At 39.9% G+C, this 19,598-nt stretch overlaps 1 protein-coding gene across 1 annotated transcript in view; it reads left to right on the forward strand.

Annotated features, from left to right (window-relative positions):
* slc25a12 (solute carrier family 25 member 12) overlaps nt 1-19,598 on the forward strand; it is a 99,428-nt gene that overhangs the window by 23,733 nt on the left and 56,097 nt on the right. The window contains exons 4-5 of the mRNA XM_062964448.1: nt 7,499-7,614; nt 15,969-16,108. Of these exons, the coding sequence (XP_062820518.1) occupies nt 7,499-7,614; nt 15,969-16,108 (256 nt within the window). The remainder of the gene's footprint in view (nt 1-7,498; nt 7,615-15,968; nt 16,109-19,598) is intronic.

Below are 19,598 nucleotides of genomic sequence, written 5' to 3' on the forward strand. Positions count from 1 at the left end.
AATATGATTTGCCTAATCAGGATAAATACTGCACAGAGCTTTTTAGTCATTACTTATGGACAATGTTCTTTGTTGTCTAATTTGCTTTTTTGAAATTAATTTGCAGAATATCCACTCATTTTAGACATAGCCTTTTAACCTATATGGCTTCAGAGCAGAATTGCCTGCCTCCTGTTCTCTTTATGTAGGTCTCCAAATTTCTTTTAGCTGGGAAGTGCAGATATGGCTGGACAGTAACCGAGAAGGAAAGATAGATGGGAGCAGAGGGCACTAATGCCACTCAAGAGCAGTGGTAGAGACCCAATTAAAGAGGAGCTTGTCAAAGCTAGATGAAGTCTTTGTAGGTTGGTAGGGAGTGTAAATGTTTAAATATTATTTCTGGGAAACAGAAAAGCTACTTCTAGTCTTAGGGTGATTTTTCTATTTGACTATAACCTTTGCTGTTGTTTTCAATGTTTTTATTTAATTTTTACCTCTTCACAACACCAGCGCCGGCCCTACCATTGAGGCCACGTGACGCCGCCGCCTCGGGCGCAGGTCCCGGGGGGCGCCGTCAGGCTGGGCGGGAGGCGGGGCACCGCTCTGACGGTGCCCCGCCGCCCGACCAGTGCGCCCTGGCCTTGTGGCTCCCTCTTTCGCCGCCCGGGGAGGGAAGGAAGGATCCCCTCCTCCCCTCCCCGGGCGGTGAAGCCTTTCTCTTTCGCCGCCCAGGGAGGGAAGGAAGGATCCCCTCCTCCCCTCCCCGGGCGGCGAAGCCTGTCTCTTTCGCTGCCCGGGGAGGGAAGGAAGGATCCCCTCCTCCCCTCCCCGGGCGGCGAAGCCTGTCTCTTTCGCCGCCCGGGGAGGGAAGGAAGGATCCCCTCCTCCCCTCCCCGGGCGGCGAAGCCTTTCTCTTTCGCCGCCCGGGGAGGGAAGGAAAGATCCCCTCCTCCCCTCCCCGGGCGGCGAAGCCTCTCTCTTTCGCCGCCCGGGGAGGGAAGGAAAGATCCCCTCCTCCCCTCCCCGGGCGGCGAAGCCTGTCTCTTTCGCTGCCCGGGGAGGGAAGGAAGGATCCCCTCCTCCCCTCCCCGGGCGGCGAAGCCTGTCTCTTTCGCTGCCCGGGGAGGGAAGGAAAGATCCCCTCCTCCCCTCCCCGGGCGGCGAAGCCTGTCTCTTTCGCTGCCTGGGGAGGGAAGGAAAGATCCCCTCCTCCCCTCCCCGGGCGGCGAAGCCTGTCTCTTTCGCTGCCCGGGGAGGGAAGGAAAGATCCCCTCCTCCCCTCCCCGGGCGGCGAAGCCTGTCTCTTTCGCTGCCCGGGGAGGGAAGGAAAGATCCCCTCCTCCCCTCCCCGGGCGGCGAAGCCTGTCTCTTTCGCTGCCCGGGGAGGGAAGGAAAGATCCCCTCCTCCCCTCCCCGGGCGGCGAAGCCTCTCTCTTTCGCTGCCCGGGGAGGGAAGGAAGGATCCCCTCCTCCCCTCCCCGGGCGGCGAAGCCTCTCTCTTTCGCTGCCCGGGGAGGGAAGGAAGGATCCCCTCCTCCCCTCCCCGGGCGGCGAAGCTGGGCCAGGGCGAATAACATGGGAGGCGGGGCCAACCCTGGCCCCGCCTCCCACCCAGCGTGCCCTGGCCCCGCCTCCCACGCAGCGTGGGAGGCGCGGCCAGGGCACGCTGGGTGGGAGGCGGGGCCAGGGCTCAGGAGGCGGGGCCGGTGGGGGGCGCTTTTCAGCGCCCCCGCTTAATATTTAAATTTATCTCCGACCGGCCCTGCACAACACTAACTAGAAGATATTCACAAATAATTAGCAGATTGTCTAAAATATTTCTAAAAGATTGGATTTATGAAGACCACACAGGATTCTTGCCACAAAGACATTTAAAAGAAAACATCAGAACCATTATAAGTATAATTGAATATTATGAGAGAAATAATCAAAAGGAACTGGCATTGATTGCGTTAGATGAAGAAAAGGCATTTGGCAGTTTAAATTGGGATTTTTTATAATAATATATAATAATGAAACTTTATTTCTATTCCGCCCTATCTCCCCGAAGGGACTCAGGGCAGATTCCAACAAACAATGGCATACATTCAATGCCTTCATAAAACATATAGATATTGGCATAAAATCCCAACAACCCCACATATGAAAACAGCATTAAAAACCTAACATCAAATTAAACATGGTATTAGTAAATTGAGCATAAGATTGATAAATTAAGCCAATATAGTCAGACAGAATCAAACAAGAATTATATAGTGACATAAAATCTAAATAAATGTTTACAGTAATTTACAAAAGCCAACTGAAGTTCAACACAGTTGTGTAGGTTGGATTATGGTGGTAAATTGGGCTGAGCTAGACTAACAGAAAACAGCATAGTTTTCAAGCAGGACCCTGAAGTGGTTACTCATTAATTAATATTGTTATTTATCAAAATTGGACATAGACCATCAATTTATAAATGCAATTAAGTCAATATAAGACTACCAGGAGACCAAAATAATAATAAATTGACAATTGGACAAAAATATAGATAACTAAAGGCAAGAGGCAAGGCTGCCCATTATCCTCCTTACTCTTTATACTATAAGTGGATATATTGTTAAACATGATACAAGAAGACAAAAACCAGATAGGAACAAAGGTAAAAAAAGAAAATTACAAAATTAGAGCTTTCGCAGATGATTTAATTTGTATAGTCGAGGACCCACTGGAAAAAATTTAAAAATGGCTTAATAAAATAGAGGAATTTGGAAAATTATCAGGATTCAAGATGAATAAGAAGATATTTACATTAACAAAAATATGACTAAGCTGAGACAGGAATTACTGAAGGAAACGTCAGGAATACAAATGTCCAGCAAAATTAAATACTTAGAAATACATATAACAGCCACAAATTCACAACTCCTGAAAAACAATTACGAAGTAAAATGAAAAGAAATAAAAAAGATTTAGGAAATTGGAAATATTTAAACTGGTCATTAATGGGGAGAATCACAGCAATTAAAATGACTATCCCCACAAAAATGCTTTATTTGTTTCAAACACTATCAATTCTAAGAAACATGCAGATTTTTAAAGGTTGGAACAAAGATGTGACAAAAATTATTGGGCAAGGAAAGAAAGCTAGGACAAAATGTGTAAGTCTAGCAGATGAAAAGAAGAGGGGGGCTTTGGGACTCCTGGACTTGAAATTATATTATGAAGCAAGTGGTCTAATTTGGATAAAAGATTGGACAACTCTCAACAAAATGAAATCACTATCATTGGAAGGATTTGATTTAAGAAAAGGCTGACATGCATACTTATGGTATGACAAAAGGAAGATTGGAAAAAATTGGTAATCACTTTATAAGATTGGCGCTGATTAAAATATGGGAAAGAGATAAAGACAAATTTTACTTAAAAACTCCTTTATGGAGCTCAACACTTGAAGCATTCCAGAGAACAGAAACCGTAGGAGAAAAATGGCCCACCTATAAAGAAATATTGGGGAAAAAATGGAAAATTCATGAAGAAAACTCAGGAAGAAATAAACGTTATATAGGAGTGTCTCATGGTTCCATTATATGCAAATAGGAGAACAGTACAACAAAGATAAGAAGAGAGGATTTATGGAAAAAGACTCATTCTGGGACAGAATAATGTAGATACAAAATAAAGTAATTGTGAAACTATGTAAGAAACTGTTGGAATGATATACAGAAGGGCAACAAGGATTGTGTGGTGAAGTGGGCATCAAATGTGGGACTCACAATTGGAATGAAAGACTAGGAGAAGATTTGGAACAGTAAATTGAAATAAATGTACTCTTATGACATTAAAGAGAATTGGTACCAATGGTACCAATGGTACATCACCCCAGACCAATTAGCAAAATATTTTAAAAAGATGAATACAAAATGCTGGAAGTGTGAAATAGAAACAGGCACCTTCTTTCACGTGTGATGGAGTTGCAAGAAGACTAAGAGCTTTTATTTATTTATTTATTTACAGCATTTATATTCCGCCCTTTTCACCTTGAAGGGGACTCAGGGCGGATCACATTATACATATAGGCAAACATTCAATGCCTTTTAACATAGAACAAAGACAAGACAAACATAGGCTCCGAGCGGGCCTCGAACTCATGACCTCCTGGTCAGAGTGATTCAGTGCAGCTGGTTGCAGCTGGCTTGCTCTCCCGCCTGCGCCACAGCCCGGGCGCAGAAGTACATGGAGCAATCCAGAAGATATTAAAGATACAATTACAGATGAAACTGTAATATTTTCTGTTGAGTATCATAGATATAAATTTAGAAAGAAATAAAGACATTCTTTTCAACTATTTGGTAACAGCGGCCTGAATAGTTTATGTGCAGCATTGGAGAGTAAAAGAAATTCCTATATTAAATTAATGGTTGATAAAAGTTGTAGAAATTATGAGTATGGACTAATTTACCCATCAGCTGGCACATCAACAAGGCAAGTCTAAGAAGGTCACAGATTGGACTTTGTTGATAAGGTATATGAAATAAGAAAAAATGAAGATATTATTATAAAGAAGAATGCAGAAGAAATACCTACCCTTCTGAGTCTAAAAATGAAGAGGATGAATAAGTAAGAAACAAGGAGAGGTACAGACTTTAAAATATGATGAAGAAGGTGGGAAGTCAACCAAAACACCCTTCCATTCCCAGTATTCCCCCTTTTTCTTTTTCTCTTTCTTTCTTTTTCCTCCCCCTTTCCCCCAAATTTTATGTTATTGTGCAAAATATTTTAATAAAAATGATTAAATGAGACAGCTGGGAGGTGTTGCAAGTATATTTGGTCATTCATTAGTGGGATAATATGTGAATCAGCTTAGTGTGATTGAAAGTACAGAAGCTTGGAATTTTCCACAAAGCTCTCAGTAGGCGTTTTGGTATTTAGTCAGTGACTGTCACTGGACTGTTTCTAATCTAGGATACTATTTGTTTTCTTTTCCAAATGCTTTTATGGTTTTGGCTCTGAGATGTTGGCATACTTGACTGTTCTTTTTCTTTTTTCTGCTCTTTTACAATAAAATCAAGTGTGGTTAAGCCCAATTTCTGCTCATGCTAGTGAATTTCTTTGCTCTGCCTCTCCCAGCGCACCCGAAAGCTCCTTCCAGATTTTGAGAATGTTCGGAGGATTATAGGGGATATGAAAACTTACTCTTCTTTGTTCCTCTTGCTCTATTGACACAAGGTTCCAATTGAAAGCAGTCCTTATTTGTTGCTTTTATGGCAACAGCTCTGTTGATGCTTTCACAGTAAAATGGGGACCAAATTCAGAAAATAAATAACTCAAAGACAATTATATATTCACATTATATTTTCAGTGGGCAGTATAAAAAAATAAAGAGAAACCAAAGAATAGTAGAGCAGGGAGAGATTTACTTAGTCAATCCTTCTATACTTGATGATAGGGTAGAAACTTACCTACACTCTCCTTATGGTAGACATTGTGTTAGTTCTCCACAGGATACTTCAGAGAATATGCATCATCGTTCCAAATCTATATATATATAAATGTAATGTGCATTTCTCCCATGGAGTAAACAACAAAACCACTGAACCAAACCACACCAAATTTGGCTGCATAGTCATCCAATCTATGTCTTTCAATAAAAAACCTAGAAAAATCATCCACATTACAGAAGATGAGGAAGAGCCTTTCTCCCCCTAACTGCTAGTCAGAAAGGTAGGCCCTGCTGCCTTTAAGCCCCTGCTACCTTTAGGCCCCGCCCCCTTCATTACCTAGGAACTTCCTCAGCCAAAATGGCGCCCAGGGCACAGGCAGAGTGCACTTAGACCTCATCCACACTGCCTATAAAATACAGATTATCGGATTTGAACTGAATTATATGGCAGTGTAGACTCAAGGCCCTTCCACACAGCTATATAACCCAAAATGTCAAGGCAGATAATCCACAGTATCTGCTTTGAACTGGATTATCATGAGTCCACACTGTAATATAATCCAGTTCAGTGTAGATTTTATACAGTTATGTAGAAGGGGCCTCATACAATCCAGTTCTAAGCAGATAATATAAGATTATAAATATAATATTTGATAATTACTGTGGTATAATAATACAGAACAATATAATCTCTAAAATCAGCACAGTAAATAAAGAGCAACACTCTGAAAACAGGGAAATTCCAGACAGGAAACAACCAGGGCCAGCTAACACCTCCCAACAAAGGATTCCCTCAGGCAGGAAACAGACAGGCTTTGAACCTGCAAGGCCATTAAATGCTAATCAAGGTGGCTAATTGCAGCATTTATACCTGCCGCACCGAGACTATTAATTATTATTCAACCTGGGCAACCAAGGATTCCGCAAGGTAGAAAGCGGCCAGGCTTGCAAGCAGCAAGGCTATCCAGTGCTAATCAACCTGGCCAACCAAGATTTACCCTAGATAAGAAAACCCCCAGGCTTTGAAGTCACAAGGCTACTCCGTCCCATTCAACCTGGCCTAGCAAGGATGCCCTATGTAGAAAGAAGCTAGGCTTTTAAGCTGCAAGACTATTCAGTGCAATTCAAGCTGGCCAAACAATGATTCCTCTACAAAGGAAGTAGTCAGGCTTCAAAGCGATTCTTTGAGGGTGCTACTCCAGCTCACCAAACAAGGATTCCCATAAGATGAAAACGACCAGACTTTGAGGCTGCAAGGCTATTTACTGTTATTCCACCTGGCCAACAAATGATTCCCAGAAGCCACAGCAACGCGTTACCGGGAAAAGCTAGTATAATATATATCTAATGCAAGCAGATATGCCAAATGCTGATGTGGAGCAGAATATACCATCCTCTATTCAGTGTTTTCTGTAGAGGAAATGTAGAAATTAAACTTAAACATGTTTTTTGTGTGTGATCCTGGTTGTTGACTTTTCTCAAAAGATTGCACCCCCCCCCCTTACATACTTACTTGGGAGGGTGCCAAAGGACTCAGTGCAGCTTACCTCTGAGTAGACATACATCAGATTGAAGTATTAGTTTTTAATAGCAATAAATCTATCTCCAGTTTGATCACATCCATAATTTATTTATTTATTTATTTCAATTATTTATACCCCGCCCTTCTCACCCGAGGGGACTCAGGGCGGCTTACAAGTGGCAATTGATGCCGTTACACTGATATACAATAAACTAAAATGATTAAAACAGTTAAAACAGTCGTAAAATAGTCATAAAATACATATCACATACATACATAAAATAATATCACAGGAATGAGGAAAGACCAAACAATCTTGGAAGTATTATTTTGCCAGAAATCTTATTTTGTTACTTACACTGCATGATATGCTCTGTATTGTTTCTTGATACTAAAAGATAATGATTTCAAATTACTGCTGGCAATTTTGAAAACAATATGTGTAGTAATGGCACAGCTCTGTGCATTCTACTGGAGTCCAGTTTTTGCAGAATTTAATTATATATGTATATGTGTATGTATATATATACCCTTACTCTTTAAAATTTGTATTTCTCATTTCTGATTTGTAGGTTGATCTCCTTTCAAGAGTTTTTGGCGTTTGAGTCAGTTTTATGTACACCAGATGCAATGTTCATTGTTGCTTTTCAATTGTTCGACAAGAGCGGAAATGGTGAAGTGACCTTTGGTAAGAGCAAAACTTACATAGTGATTAAAGGGTCTTTCCTTAACCACTTGCTGACTTGTATCTCGGAATTCCACCTCACAGTAAATACTGTGGAGAAAAGGGTATATTTCTTACAGATCATGTTATATGTTGTTAATTTTCTTCGAACATGTGGCTGCTATGTGTATATGCAGACTTCTACACACCATCCTCTTGTATTCACACACAGTGCAAATAATTACTGTCATTCACTGCTCAGTCATTGCCAGAATACTGCCTAAAATAACCAGGCCAACACTTATTTGTTCAAGACCAGCCTGGCTAAAACACTGCAAAATAATCATTGCTGTGTTAAATGTTTACTTGCACACATCTCTGAGGTGGACATTCAAGGGCCTGTTTGGGTTGTAATATGTTCTTGATTTCGAAATGGACTTGAACTAAATTGATTAGACTTGTGATCTTAACAAGCCAAAAGTGCTTTGTCTTTCTGTTAAGTGGGCAAGCCACTTGCAAATTGATTAGATAATGTGAAAAAATGAGCTGCATGTTGTCATACTACGGATTTAAACAGTAACTTTGTAAGAACTTCACAAATGTAAAGGGCATTTACTTGTAATGTGATTTCTTGCTCATCACTTTGCAAGTGTTCTAACAAGAAAAGAAGATGATAGTTTGCAGTACTTATCTTTAGAGCTTCCAGTCTGGCATGTTTAAAAGAGGCACCATGCAATATTTCACTGAAACAAGGACCACCACTTCCCAACCTCTGTGTTGACAAAATACATACCCAGCACACCCACAATGGCAGAAATTATGCAATTCAGGAGTGTTATTGGGTGTACCTGAAAATGAAAAGTAAGGTATTAGGCCAAGGCAGGGCCTCTAAATGGCACAGGATGACATTCAAGAGATTTGCCAGATTCCAGGCAGACAAAAGAGAAACCTTAGTTGAATTATTTCATCTTAAAGAACATGGAAGGAACTCCAGTCACAATAACTATCTTGGTCTCTTGTTGAACTGAACGTAGATCCTAACAGGGATAGTCCAGTGTATCCATCAAATGAAACTGAGTTGGTAAAAACATTTGCCAAGATTGTTACAGCTCTATCAGGAGAATTTTAAGTGGAGTTATGTTAAGGAAAATGTCAGTATTCTTGAGGGTAGGAGTTCATCACGTGCTAGAGCTAATAGCCCAAATGGTTTAGAGAGAACTGGGTGAAGAGTACAAGAACCCAACAGTGGGGGGCTAAAATGTCTTAAATAAGCAGCTGGAGGAATGACCCATGGTCTTATATGTCTTTACACTAGTCCACAGAACATTGGAAATAAAGAAGGTGAACTTGACCTCTTAACACAGTACAGCAAATATGATGTAAGGCATCACTAAAACTGGGTAGGATGTCCCATGATTGGAATGTAATAATGGAAGGGTATAATCCATTTCAAATAAATAGACCAAACAGGAAAGAATGAGCATAATATATCAAGGATGTTTACACTTGTGAAAAGATCATGATCTAAATCTTGGAAACAATGTTGAAAGCACCTGGGTAAAAATTAAGGTGAAGAGAAATGTCAGTGTTGTCATCATGGGAATAAATTACAGGCCCCCAGACCAGACTGAGAATTTATATGATGCCTTCCTAGAAGAGATGACCACACATTCAGAAAGGAGAGATGCAGTAGAAATGGGAGATATAATCTAAACCAGTGGTTCTCAACCTGTGAGTTCCCAGGTGTTTTGGCCTACATTCCCAGAAATCCCAGCCAGTTTATCAGCTGATAGGATTTCTGGGAGTTGAAGGCCAAAACATTTGGGGATTCACAGGTTGAGAACCACTGATCTAAACTGATATTGGAAGACAAACTGTGCCAAGAGTATCAGGTACAACAATTTGCCTTGCAGACAGTTTCATGGTTCAGAAGGCGGAGAGGCAACAAGTGGATCATCTGTTTTAGATCTGATGTTAACTAACAGTAATGATCTGGTCAATGGAATAGATGTGGTAAGATTTTTAGGTTGGAGTGACCATGTTCTCCTGGAGTTTGTTATACAGTGAAAAGGGGAAGCCAAGCATAGTCAGACATGCATTCTAGATTTTTAAGACAGCTGATTTCAGTAAATGTAGGGAAACCTGTTTGCCATTGTCATAGGTGTGATCCTCTGGTCAGGAAAATAAATCAGGATGAACTAAGATGTTAAAAAGACACATACAATCATGAAAAAATTCAAACAAATAGTCAACATGCGTAGGGAGTAAGTCAGAAAAGCTGAAGCTCAGAATGAATTCAGGATTGCTAGATATGTGAAAGGCAATAAAAACAGCTTTTCAGTTTATGTCCACTTTTGGGTTATGTCCACTGTGTACAAGTGACAGCGAAATGCAAACTGAGGACAGAGAAAAGACAGAACTACTCAGTACTTTCTTTGCCTCTGTCTTTTCTCAAAAGAAAAACAGTGCTCAACCTGGAGAAAATGATGATGCAGTAGGGGAAACATAATAGGTGGATTTCAAGTCTCCAGGGCCAGATGAATTACATCCAAGGATATTAAAAGAACTGGCAGAAGTAATTCCTTCTAGAAGCTGTATCAAAACTCATGAAATTAATGGCCCCACTCCCTTGGAAGCTGTAAAATGAAGAACTTCATTTAGCAGTAGTCATGGAAATTATCTTTTCCTTTGGCCTCAGAATGTGATGAGAGGCCCCTCTCTTGTGCCCTTCATGTCTGAACCACATATGCCACATTTGTTCTAGAAATGCAATTAAATGCATTAGACTTGAAAACAAACTGTTGTCATGGTTCTGAACTCAAGCATGATAATGTATTTTTTAAAATTAAGCTTCCTAAAATTAAAAAAAATCCTAATAATGTATCAGATTTATTTTATAATGGTTTCCTAAAGTTACTGGCATCTTTATGGTTTTTAGGTTTCCCCCCTCTTCTCATTATTCAATGCATTTATGAATCGGAGCATACTAAAGTATTGATTATACCTAATATATGTGACTGTACTATTACATGAAAAATGTGGAATGGATGTAGTGAATCCATCCTTACTCTCTTCTCTTCTAGGAATGGAGACTGACTTTATTGAATATAGAAATGTAATTTAACTTAAAGAAATTCCTAAAATGATCCGGCAGTCTCTAAATTCATGCTTGCATTATGACATCGCCATCATTTCTTCAGATCTTAGTAACTTTTGAAAAAGCAGCTTTGTGGAAGATAATGCGCTGACAAAGGAAACAAGGGGTATTTTTTCATTGTATATCATTAAACCACTGAGCTGCTGAACTTGCTGACCAAAAGGTTGGCAGTTCGAATCCGAGGAGCGGGGTGAGCTCCCGCTGTTAGTCCCAGCTTCTGCCAACCTAGCAGTTTAAAAACATGCAAATGTGAGTAGATCAATAGGTACCACTCCACGGGAAGGTAACAGAGCTCCCTGCAGTCATTCTAGCCACATGACCGTGGAGGTGTCTACGGACAATGCCGGCTCTTCTGCTTAGAAATGGAGATGAGCACCATCACCAGACTTAATGTCGGGGAAAACCTTTATCTTTATCATTCTAGCTTCGTTATTCAAAGGCATTGAAATATGAGTGTAGTAATATTCTGAATATGTGTCCCCCTTTTTTGAATAAGCACCAAATCATAGCACTAGAACAGATGGCATTCATTCTATGCATTTTCTGAAAATAAACCCCATTTTATTCTCACCCAAGTAGATTTACTTCTGCCATACAACATACATTGAATTATCTTGCCCCTTTCATGGCCCAGGGATTGAGAACTATGATTTCAAGATAACAATTTATGACTCTAGAGCTAAGGGGTTACAGACTCCCATTCCAAACCTGTTCTAGATTTAGTGCATTCTTGGAATGTTCACTAGAGGCGAGCAAACTATTATCTTCTCTGCATATCAGGTATTACAGCTCTGCTATTGTTTATATAAACGATTAGGGACCTCTTGTTTGATCAAAGTTCTCTGTTTTTTCCTTTTTTCTTGTTATAATGACTCGTTTTGAAATCGTTTTGAAATCAGATTTGAGGTGAAAACTGGGAATTCTTTATAAACAGCTAAGCAAATAAACAGGCCCCATCCATTTCATTAATACCTATATTTCCCACCAAGCTGCTTAGATGATAATACACAGTGGCTTGAAAAGGAAAAGCCTTTAATTTTAGTTGGTCTAGAATTAATCCTTCTTTATGCTGCTTTATTAAAAAAAAAAAAAACCAATATGAATAGTTCCATTTCCATTGCACAAAACTCAGCCATGCTCTGGTAAATTCCATTTTCAAGGCTAAGCTGTAACAAGCAGTTTTTGAGGTGTGCCAGAGTTGTGGCATAGTGTTAGTACGCAAGATGAGAAGCAAACCAGCAGGCAGAACCAAACAGCAAGGCAGAACCAAAGATTAATTAGGCAAGAGCCCAGGAATACCTTGTTGTTTGAGCAAGGCTCCACTGAACTGGAAGCTCTTTTGTAGTTCTTCCTATATATTTGGATTGAGTAGTCAACTAAGGTGGGTGGCATCAATTCATAACGTGAGGCTATACTGAAAAAGGACAATGAATCATATAGCTAATTATTGTACACTTCCACATATAGTCTGGAAACACTTCCAGTTTGAACATGAGCAGCTTTTAACATTTGAATTTAGACCTTCCTTTGCCCAGCAATCTCCGTAAATGATTGGAAAATGTACAGAATTTTCTGTTTGGTGTCAGAAATAGCAAAAGTTGAAATATAGGATTTACATATTTTTCTGCCTTCCCCATGAAGAAGTGTTCTTTGAGGGTAAGGCATATTTTATTCGGCTTGGAGAGAGTTTTGGTACAATAGAACTAATGCAAAGTAGGTGATCCTGGCCAATGAGTAATACTGATGGTAGCACAAGAAACATTTGGCAGTAATGATAAAAACATTATATCTTCCCTTTAATTCACCTGAATGTTTTTGTCTTGATATATGAGTGTAATTGCAGCATAACTCTCATTCTAGTTTTTTCCTTTCTCATTCAAGAAGATATAGTCAAGTCAAGCTGAGGTGTATTGTTTATAACCATAGGTTATCACAGTGTTAGATAAAAGAAATTATAACATTAGAAAGTACAAAGAAACTGTTCTGATAAAAATGCAGAATCTGTTGAGCGTAAAGATAGAAGGAGGATCCTATTGGTAGGTGACAACATCAGACAGTCATCATTACTGGAATAAATAATTGTTTGGAATTTAAAAGCTACAGTTACAATTATGTATGTTCTGTTGATAACTACTTAAATACATTGAATACTGTTATGTGTTCTCTTGCTTTATCTAGAGGTATATATTAGTGATTTTCAATAACGGAAGTTATCAAAGAAAAGAAAATCATAATTCAGGGATCAGTTTTATTAGTGATTGCATTGCTTTCTTTGGTTGTAACCCAGATGATGAACATCTTCAGGCAGCCTCTTTTCTGGAGTTTTGTTCTTGTTCATTGACATCAACTTGACTTGAACTTAAGGCAACCTTATAAATGAGGGGATTGTAAATCACCTTGTCATGTACAGCCATGATGAAGCTTTGTTTCCTTGAATCTCTCTGTATATATTTATGTAGGTGCAATAATAATAATAATAATAATAATAATAATAATAATAGGTGACAGTCGCATTGACGAAAAACAACAGGAAAAACTTAGCCGCTATCAGGACCTCAAGATTGAACTTCAAAGACTATGGCAGAAACCAGTGCAGGTGGTCCAGTGCACATTGGGTGCTGTGCCAAAAGATCTCAGCCGGCATTTGGAAACAATAGACATTGACAAAATCACGATCTGCCAACTGCAAAAGGCCACCCTACTGGGATCTGCACACATCATCTGAAAATACATCACACAGTCCTAGACACTTGGGAAGTGTTCGACTTGTGATTTTGTGATACAAAATCCAGCATATCTATCTTGTTTGCTGTGTCATAATAAAATAATAATAATAATATTTCTTACCAACCTCTCCTCATGGCTATCCCCTTACAACTTGCTTGGTGAACCATCAACTGATCATAGAATGTAACTTAAATGATTTCTGAGGAGTTACTTTCCTTGAAAACTAAATAAGCAACCTCAATATTATAAAGATAGTATCTGGATTACAACCTTTTATAACACTCCCCTCTTTTGTCCTCCCTTCCTCCCACAGTTTTCCAACACAGAGATCTAAAGTACGCCAGTCCCATCTTTGTCATTGAACATGGAGGGCTTTTTTCTATCTGTAGAAATTCTCTTCATGTTTAGGCCCCATAGGATATCAGGATTCCAAACTGGGTTTTTTTTAATCGTGTCAGATGCGAATTCAGAACATACTGCAAGTTGCTTCTGATGTGAGAGAATCAGCCATCTATAGAGACATTGCCCAAAGGACGCCCAGATGTGCTACCATCCCGTGGGAGGTTTCTCTTATGTCCTCTCATGGGAAGCTGGGGCTGACAGACAGGAGCTCACCCCGTCTCACAGGATTTAAACTGCTGACCTTCAGATCTTCAGGTCAGCAGTTCAACCAGCACAAGGGTTTAACCCATTGTGCCACCACGGTTCCATAACTTTGTGGTGAGCTTCTATGAATAGGGAAAAAGTATCTTTTTCCAAAAATTATCTTCTCTGCACAGAAGGCACCCACAGATAGCACTATTCCTTTCCTCATGTCTGTAATGAATCCATTAAAAATAGGGCATATGCTGCTTTATACAAACAGAAACAGAAACAGAAGCAATTAATTATTTTACAAGAAGCACCTTATGAAATGAAATAAATCTTCAAGCCCATAAATAGGCTATAGTAGAAGAATGATGATGTGACATTTATGTCACATATATAAACCATGTGAACTGTCAAATACCTTGATGGCAATCCAATAATTTAAATTTTCTGCTTGTAGAACATGGTGGCTATTTAAAATGAAAGATTCCAGTATGAATGTATGTGTCTGTCCATGCACTAGGAAGGGCAAAGCACGGGTTGGTGTAGTAAGCAAATAGTGCAATTTGTGTTTTATGTGAACAGGTTTGCAATGCTTAAACACACTATTAGGCCATGATACAGTAATCTAGGAAAAACTCGATCAAGAGTGTTTCCTAGCCCTGTCTGGAGGTGTTATGGTTTGAACCTGGAGCTGGTATGCAAGACATGTGCTCAACAACTGAGTCGTACTCTGCTCTCTTCCTTTAAGCATTTTAGGATTTCTTGTTTTTTCATCCAGTCCCCTTGACACAAGAGAGCAGTAACATGTTATTCAAGTTGTGCTGTATTTATTTGAATTAAATATCTCACCAACTACCCCAACTCCATTTTCAGAAAGAGGGTATTAGGTGAGATTATAAATGGGATGGAGCCCCCAGATGGCGTAGTGGACTAAGTGACTTGAAGGTTGGGTTGCTGACCTGAAAGCTGCCAGGTTCGAATCCTACCTGGGGAGAGTGTGGATGAGCTCCCTCTATCAGCTCCAGCTCCATGCGGGGACATGAGAGAAGCCTCCCACAAGGATGGTAAAAACATCAAAACATCCGGGCGTCCCCTGGGCAACGTCCTTGCAGACAGCTAATTCTCTCACTCCAGAAGCAACTCCGGTTGCTCCTGACACGGAAAATAAATAAATAAATAAATGGGATCAGATTGAATCTCATCACTTCAAAAGAAGAAGCCTTCTAGTTTGGTGTTTTTTGTTTTGTTTTTGTTTTTGTTTTTTTTGATAAAGCAAAGTTTGAACAGGCCTAAGGAATACTTTACAGCATTTAAACATGCATATAACTCGAGTTTTCTATTTTTTTAAAAACCTTTTTGGGACAATGTTCTCAAATAATTAACATATTTTCTATGATGATAATGATACAATTTGGTTGACATTTCCTATCCCTTTTAATAGTTGCATTCATGCAAATCTGAATGAAATAATCAAGTCTCAATCACAACGTGTATAGTCTGGGAAATATTGTGGTATACAGAAATACAGATATTCACTGCCTTTCAATAAGATCTTAATTTGACTTGCTGTAGACTCAAGTAATACTGCATTGATTTTATAGCAGGATGCAAAACACCAGCTATTTCTAATGAACAAAATAAATTGCTTCTTAATTAAAACTGAATAAGACAAAATCACAGCTCTTAAGCCTCTACATAGGATATTAGCGCACAAGTAGCATCAAAATGTAGTCTATATATAATGTGTTTTCACTCTGTAAAAATATGTAGCTTTCTAGCTTAACCATTTTAAGTGCTTTTAAATATATTGGCTCTTGAAAAATGCCTTTTCTGTTAGAAGGATTTTAAGGAGGGCTGATATTTTATTTCCTAACCAACTCTCTTCTTGTGTTATCTTTCCAAGAAAATGTCAAGGAAATATTTGGGCAGACCATTATTCACCATCACATACCTTTTAATTGGGACTGTGAATTTATTCGATTGCACTTTGGGCATAACAGAAAGAAACACCTAACATATTCGGAATTCACACAGTTTTTACAGGTCAGTTATTTCTGTTTATCTGTATCATGATTCTTTCTCTTGTGTTGAGCAAACACTCCTCAAAATAATGATGCTATCTGAACATTCAGTAATATGTTTTAATATTTTAAAACTTCATGCAAACAGAAATATTTTTTCTTTATCAGTAAACTACGGATTTTATATATATACTAGCTTGGGTACCCGGCGTTGCCTGGATTATTAGGTTTTTTTTTTTATTTTACAAAATGCATAAGGTTGTGGGTGTACTACAATTCACATCATGCCAGATTAACCCCCTGAAACTCTATCAATACTTAAAGCTGTCATGTTGGGCAGATTTGCTCTAGATGCATCATTGGTGCGGTTCAGTATTCTCTTTGGCTGTAGGGAAAACTTCAACTCCCACCATGGTGGATCAGTCCCGTCAAATCCCTCCAGTATGTTCAATTGGTCATGGGGGTTCTGTGTGCCAAGTTAGGTCCAGGTCCATCATCGGTGGGGTTCGGAGTGCTTTTTGATTGCAGGTGAACTATAAATCCCAGTACCTACAACTAATAAATGTCAAGGCCAATTCTATCCCAAATCCACCTGTTTTCAAATTTGGGCATATTGGGTTTGTGTACCAAATTATGTGCAGATCCATTGTTGGTTGCATTCACAGTGCTCTTTGGATGCAGGTGAACTATAATTCCTATAAATCAAGGTGAATTTTCCCCAAAGCCCTCCTACATTTTTTTGGTCATGGGTGTTCTGTGTGCTAAGTTAGGTCCAGGGCCATGGTTGGTGGGGTCGAGTGTTTTTTGATTGCAAGTGAACTATAAATCCAAGTACCTAAAACAACTATAAATTAAGGTGAATTCCCCTCAGACCTCTCCAGTATTTTTCTTTGGTCATGGGGGTCTGTGTGCCAAATGTGGTCCAGATCCATTTTCAATCAGGGTCACAGTGCTCTGACTTGATACAGGGTGAACTACAACTTCCATCATGTGGAGTCAATCCCCCAAACTCCTCCAGTATGTTTACTTGGTGCTCAGTTCTGCGCTGTTTGTTATGCAGACAGTAGGCATGTGCGATCCAAAAAATGGTTCTAAACTGTGTTCAAAAGTAGGGGGCACTGACACTTTGTTTCTAAAGTCCTTTCCAAATTTTGGAGGGAAAAAGTTTGAAATTTTACGAAACTTCCGAATCTTCGTAAGTACTTTGTTAATGGCGGACACGCATGCGCAATAGGGAAAACAGCACTGGCAGTGGGGAAACTTCAGGGGCTTCTCTCGCCCTCATTTTTTAGCTATCCCGATGAAACTTCCTACAGGGGTAGAACACATCCTCCATTGTTAGCACACCAAATTTCAGAATGTTTAGATCAGGGATCCCCAAACTTTTTAAACAGGGGGCCAGTTCACGATCCTTTAGACCATTGGAGGGCCGGACTATAGTTGGCCACCAAGCAATAATAATAATAATAATAATAATAATAATAATAATAATAATAATAATAATAATAATAAAGAGGGTTGGAAGAGACCCTTTGGGCCATTGAGTTCAACCCTCTTCTGCCTTTTTGCACCAAAAGCACAAGCAAAGCACCCCTGACAGATGGCCTCCCCGCCTCAATGTTAATAATAATAATAATAATAATAATAATAATAATAATAATAATAATAATAATAATAATAAAGAGGGTTGGAAGAGACCCTTTGGGCCATTGAGTTCAACCCCCTTCTGCCTTTTTGCACCAAAAACACAAGCAAAGCACCCCTGACAGATGGCCTCTCCACCTCAATGTTAATAATAACAACAAAATAATAATAATAATAATAATAATAATAATAATAATAATAATAATAATAATAATAATAGAAGAGGAGAACCCTTGGGTCATTTAGCCCAACCCCCTTCTGCCTTTGTGCTGTGGGGGCCGGATAAATGGCTTTGATGGGCCGCATGTGGCCCCCGGGCCTTAGTTTGGGGACCCCTGGTTTAGATGATCCACTGATTTTAGAGAATTTAAAAAAAAATTTAGGGAATACTTTTTTTTTAAATTAAAAGAGCTTCCTTCTTGAATTTTCTATAGAATGACATAAGGTAATAGGGGATCAATCCCCCATCTTTCAGACATATTCATACATCTACCAATTTTTGGTAAATTTTTAAAGTTTTGACAGAACCTTTTTTAAATAAAAAAATTCTCTCATATTAATCAAAAGAAGAAACAATATCAACCAATTCCTCATTTTCATAGATTCCTAAAGTTGGAGGGAACCCCCAAGGGCAATCTAGTCCAACTCCCTTCTTCCTGGCAGAAGGGGTTGCCATCACAACTCAACTGACAGATGGCCTATTGGCCATGGATCGATCGCGTGAAGCTAACAGATTCAGTCCAGAAATATGATAGTCATGGTCAACTTTATCTCTTATGAAGATTACTACAAATAGCAATATGATCAAGTCTTGTCTGACCCAATTCAATCCATGCGTTCAGTCCAGAAGAAAATGATGAGTAGAACATGACAGGCTCTGGGCAGGGTGGAAGGAGCTGTCCTGTCAGCGTGGCAATGGGGCATGCCATGTGGCAGCTAGGGGAGACCACCCATCAACAATACAGCCCAGCGTGATGGTACTACTTTAGCATTCTTCAAGAACAAGATTCACTTCCTGAGTGGCCATGGCCACATGAAAACAGTAAATGTCGTCTTGACTGACCTAAATCAGCCCATGCTTGTGAGCCAGAGCCAGCTGAAAATGAAGGGCAGGAGGCCACTAGGAGAGACCACCCTCTGACAAGAAAGCCCTGTGAGGTAGTAGTCTTCTGCAAGAACAAGATTCAGGGATCTAGGAAAACACAGAAAGCGGATAGCCAGAAAGGGAGAGAAACAACAAGACAGAAACAGACAAAAAACGGGAAATCCTAGAGTGTCCGGAAGGGATACAACCAAAAGGAAAGTTAAGGAGCTAGAAAAATACAGAAAATACAGAACACAGAAAGCCTGAAAACATTCCTTCAATGGTGGGCCATAGTGTTTGGGGAGGACATTGGCAGAGTTTGGGCTACATGTTCATGGTGCTTGCTATAACCTGAAATGTCATTGGTGGGAGTGCTTTTGGTGGCTCCTCAGCACTGTGGGTTATAGCTGTTTGTGGAAGCGGAAGCCTGTCTATGGAAGTGGGCACCAGCCACAAACACACTTACATATTTTCACTTTTATAATGTGTATAGATGTATGTGTGTGTCCTACAGGTATGTGTGTGTGTCTCCGTGTGTTTACAGAAAATAAAAAAACCTGTGGATTGTGAAACAACCATTGAGCCATCAAGAACCCTAAGATCATCTGGAGAGGCCCTGCTCTCAGTCCCACCTGCCTCGCAAGCGCGGCTGGTTGGCACGATGGACAGGGCCTTCTCGGTGGTGGCTCCCCGGCTGTGGAACACCCTCCCTAGCAACATCTGACAAACCCCGGCACTTCTGGGCTTTAGAAAAGCTTTAAAGGCATGGCTATGTGCCCAAGCA

The sequence above is a fragment of the Anolis carolinensis genome, chromosome 1 (assembly GCF_035594765.1).
Source record: "Anolis carolinensis isolate JA03-04 chromosome 1, rAnoCar3.1.pri, whole genome shotgun sequence".
Classification (NCBI taxonomy): domain Eukaryota; kingdom Metazoa; phylum Chordata; class Lepidosauria; order Squamata; family Dactyloidae; genus Anolis; species Anolis carolinensis.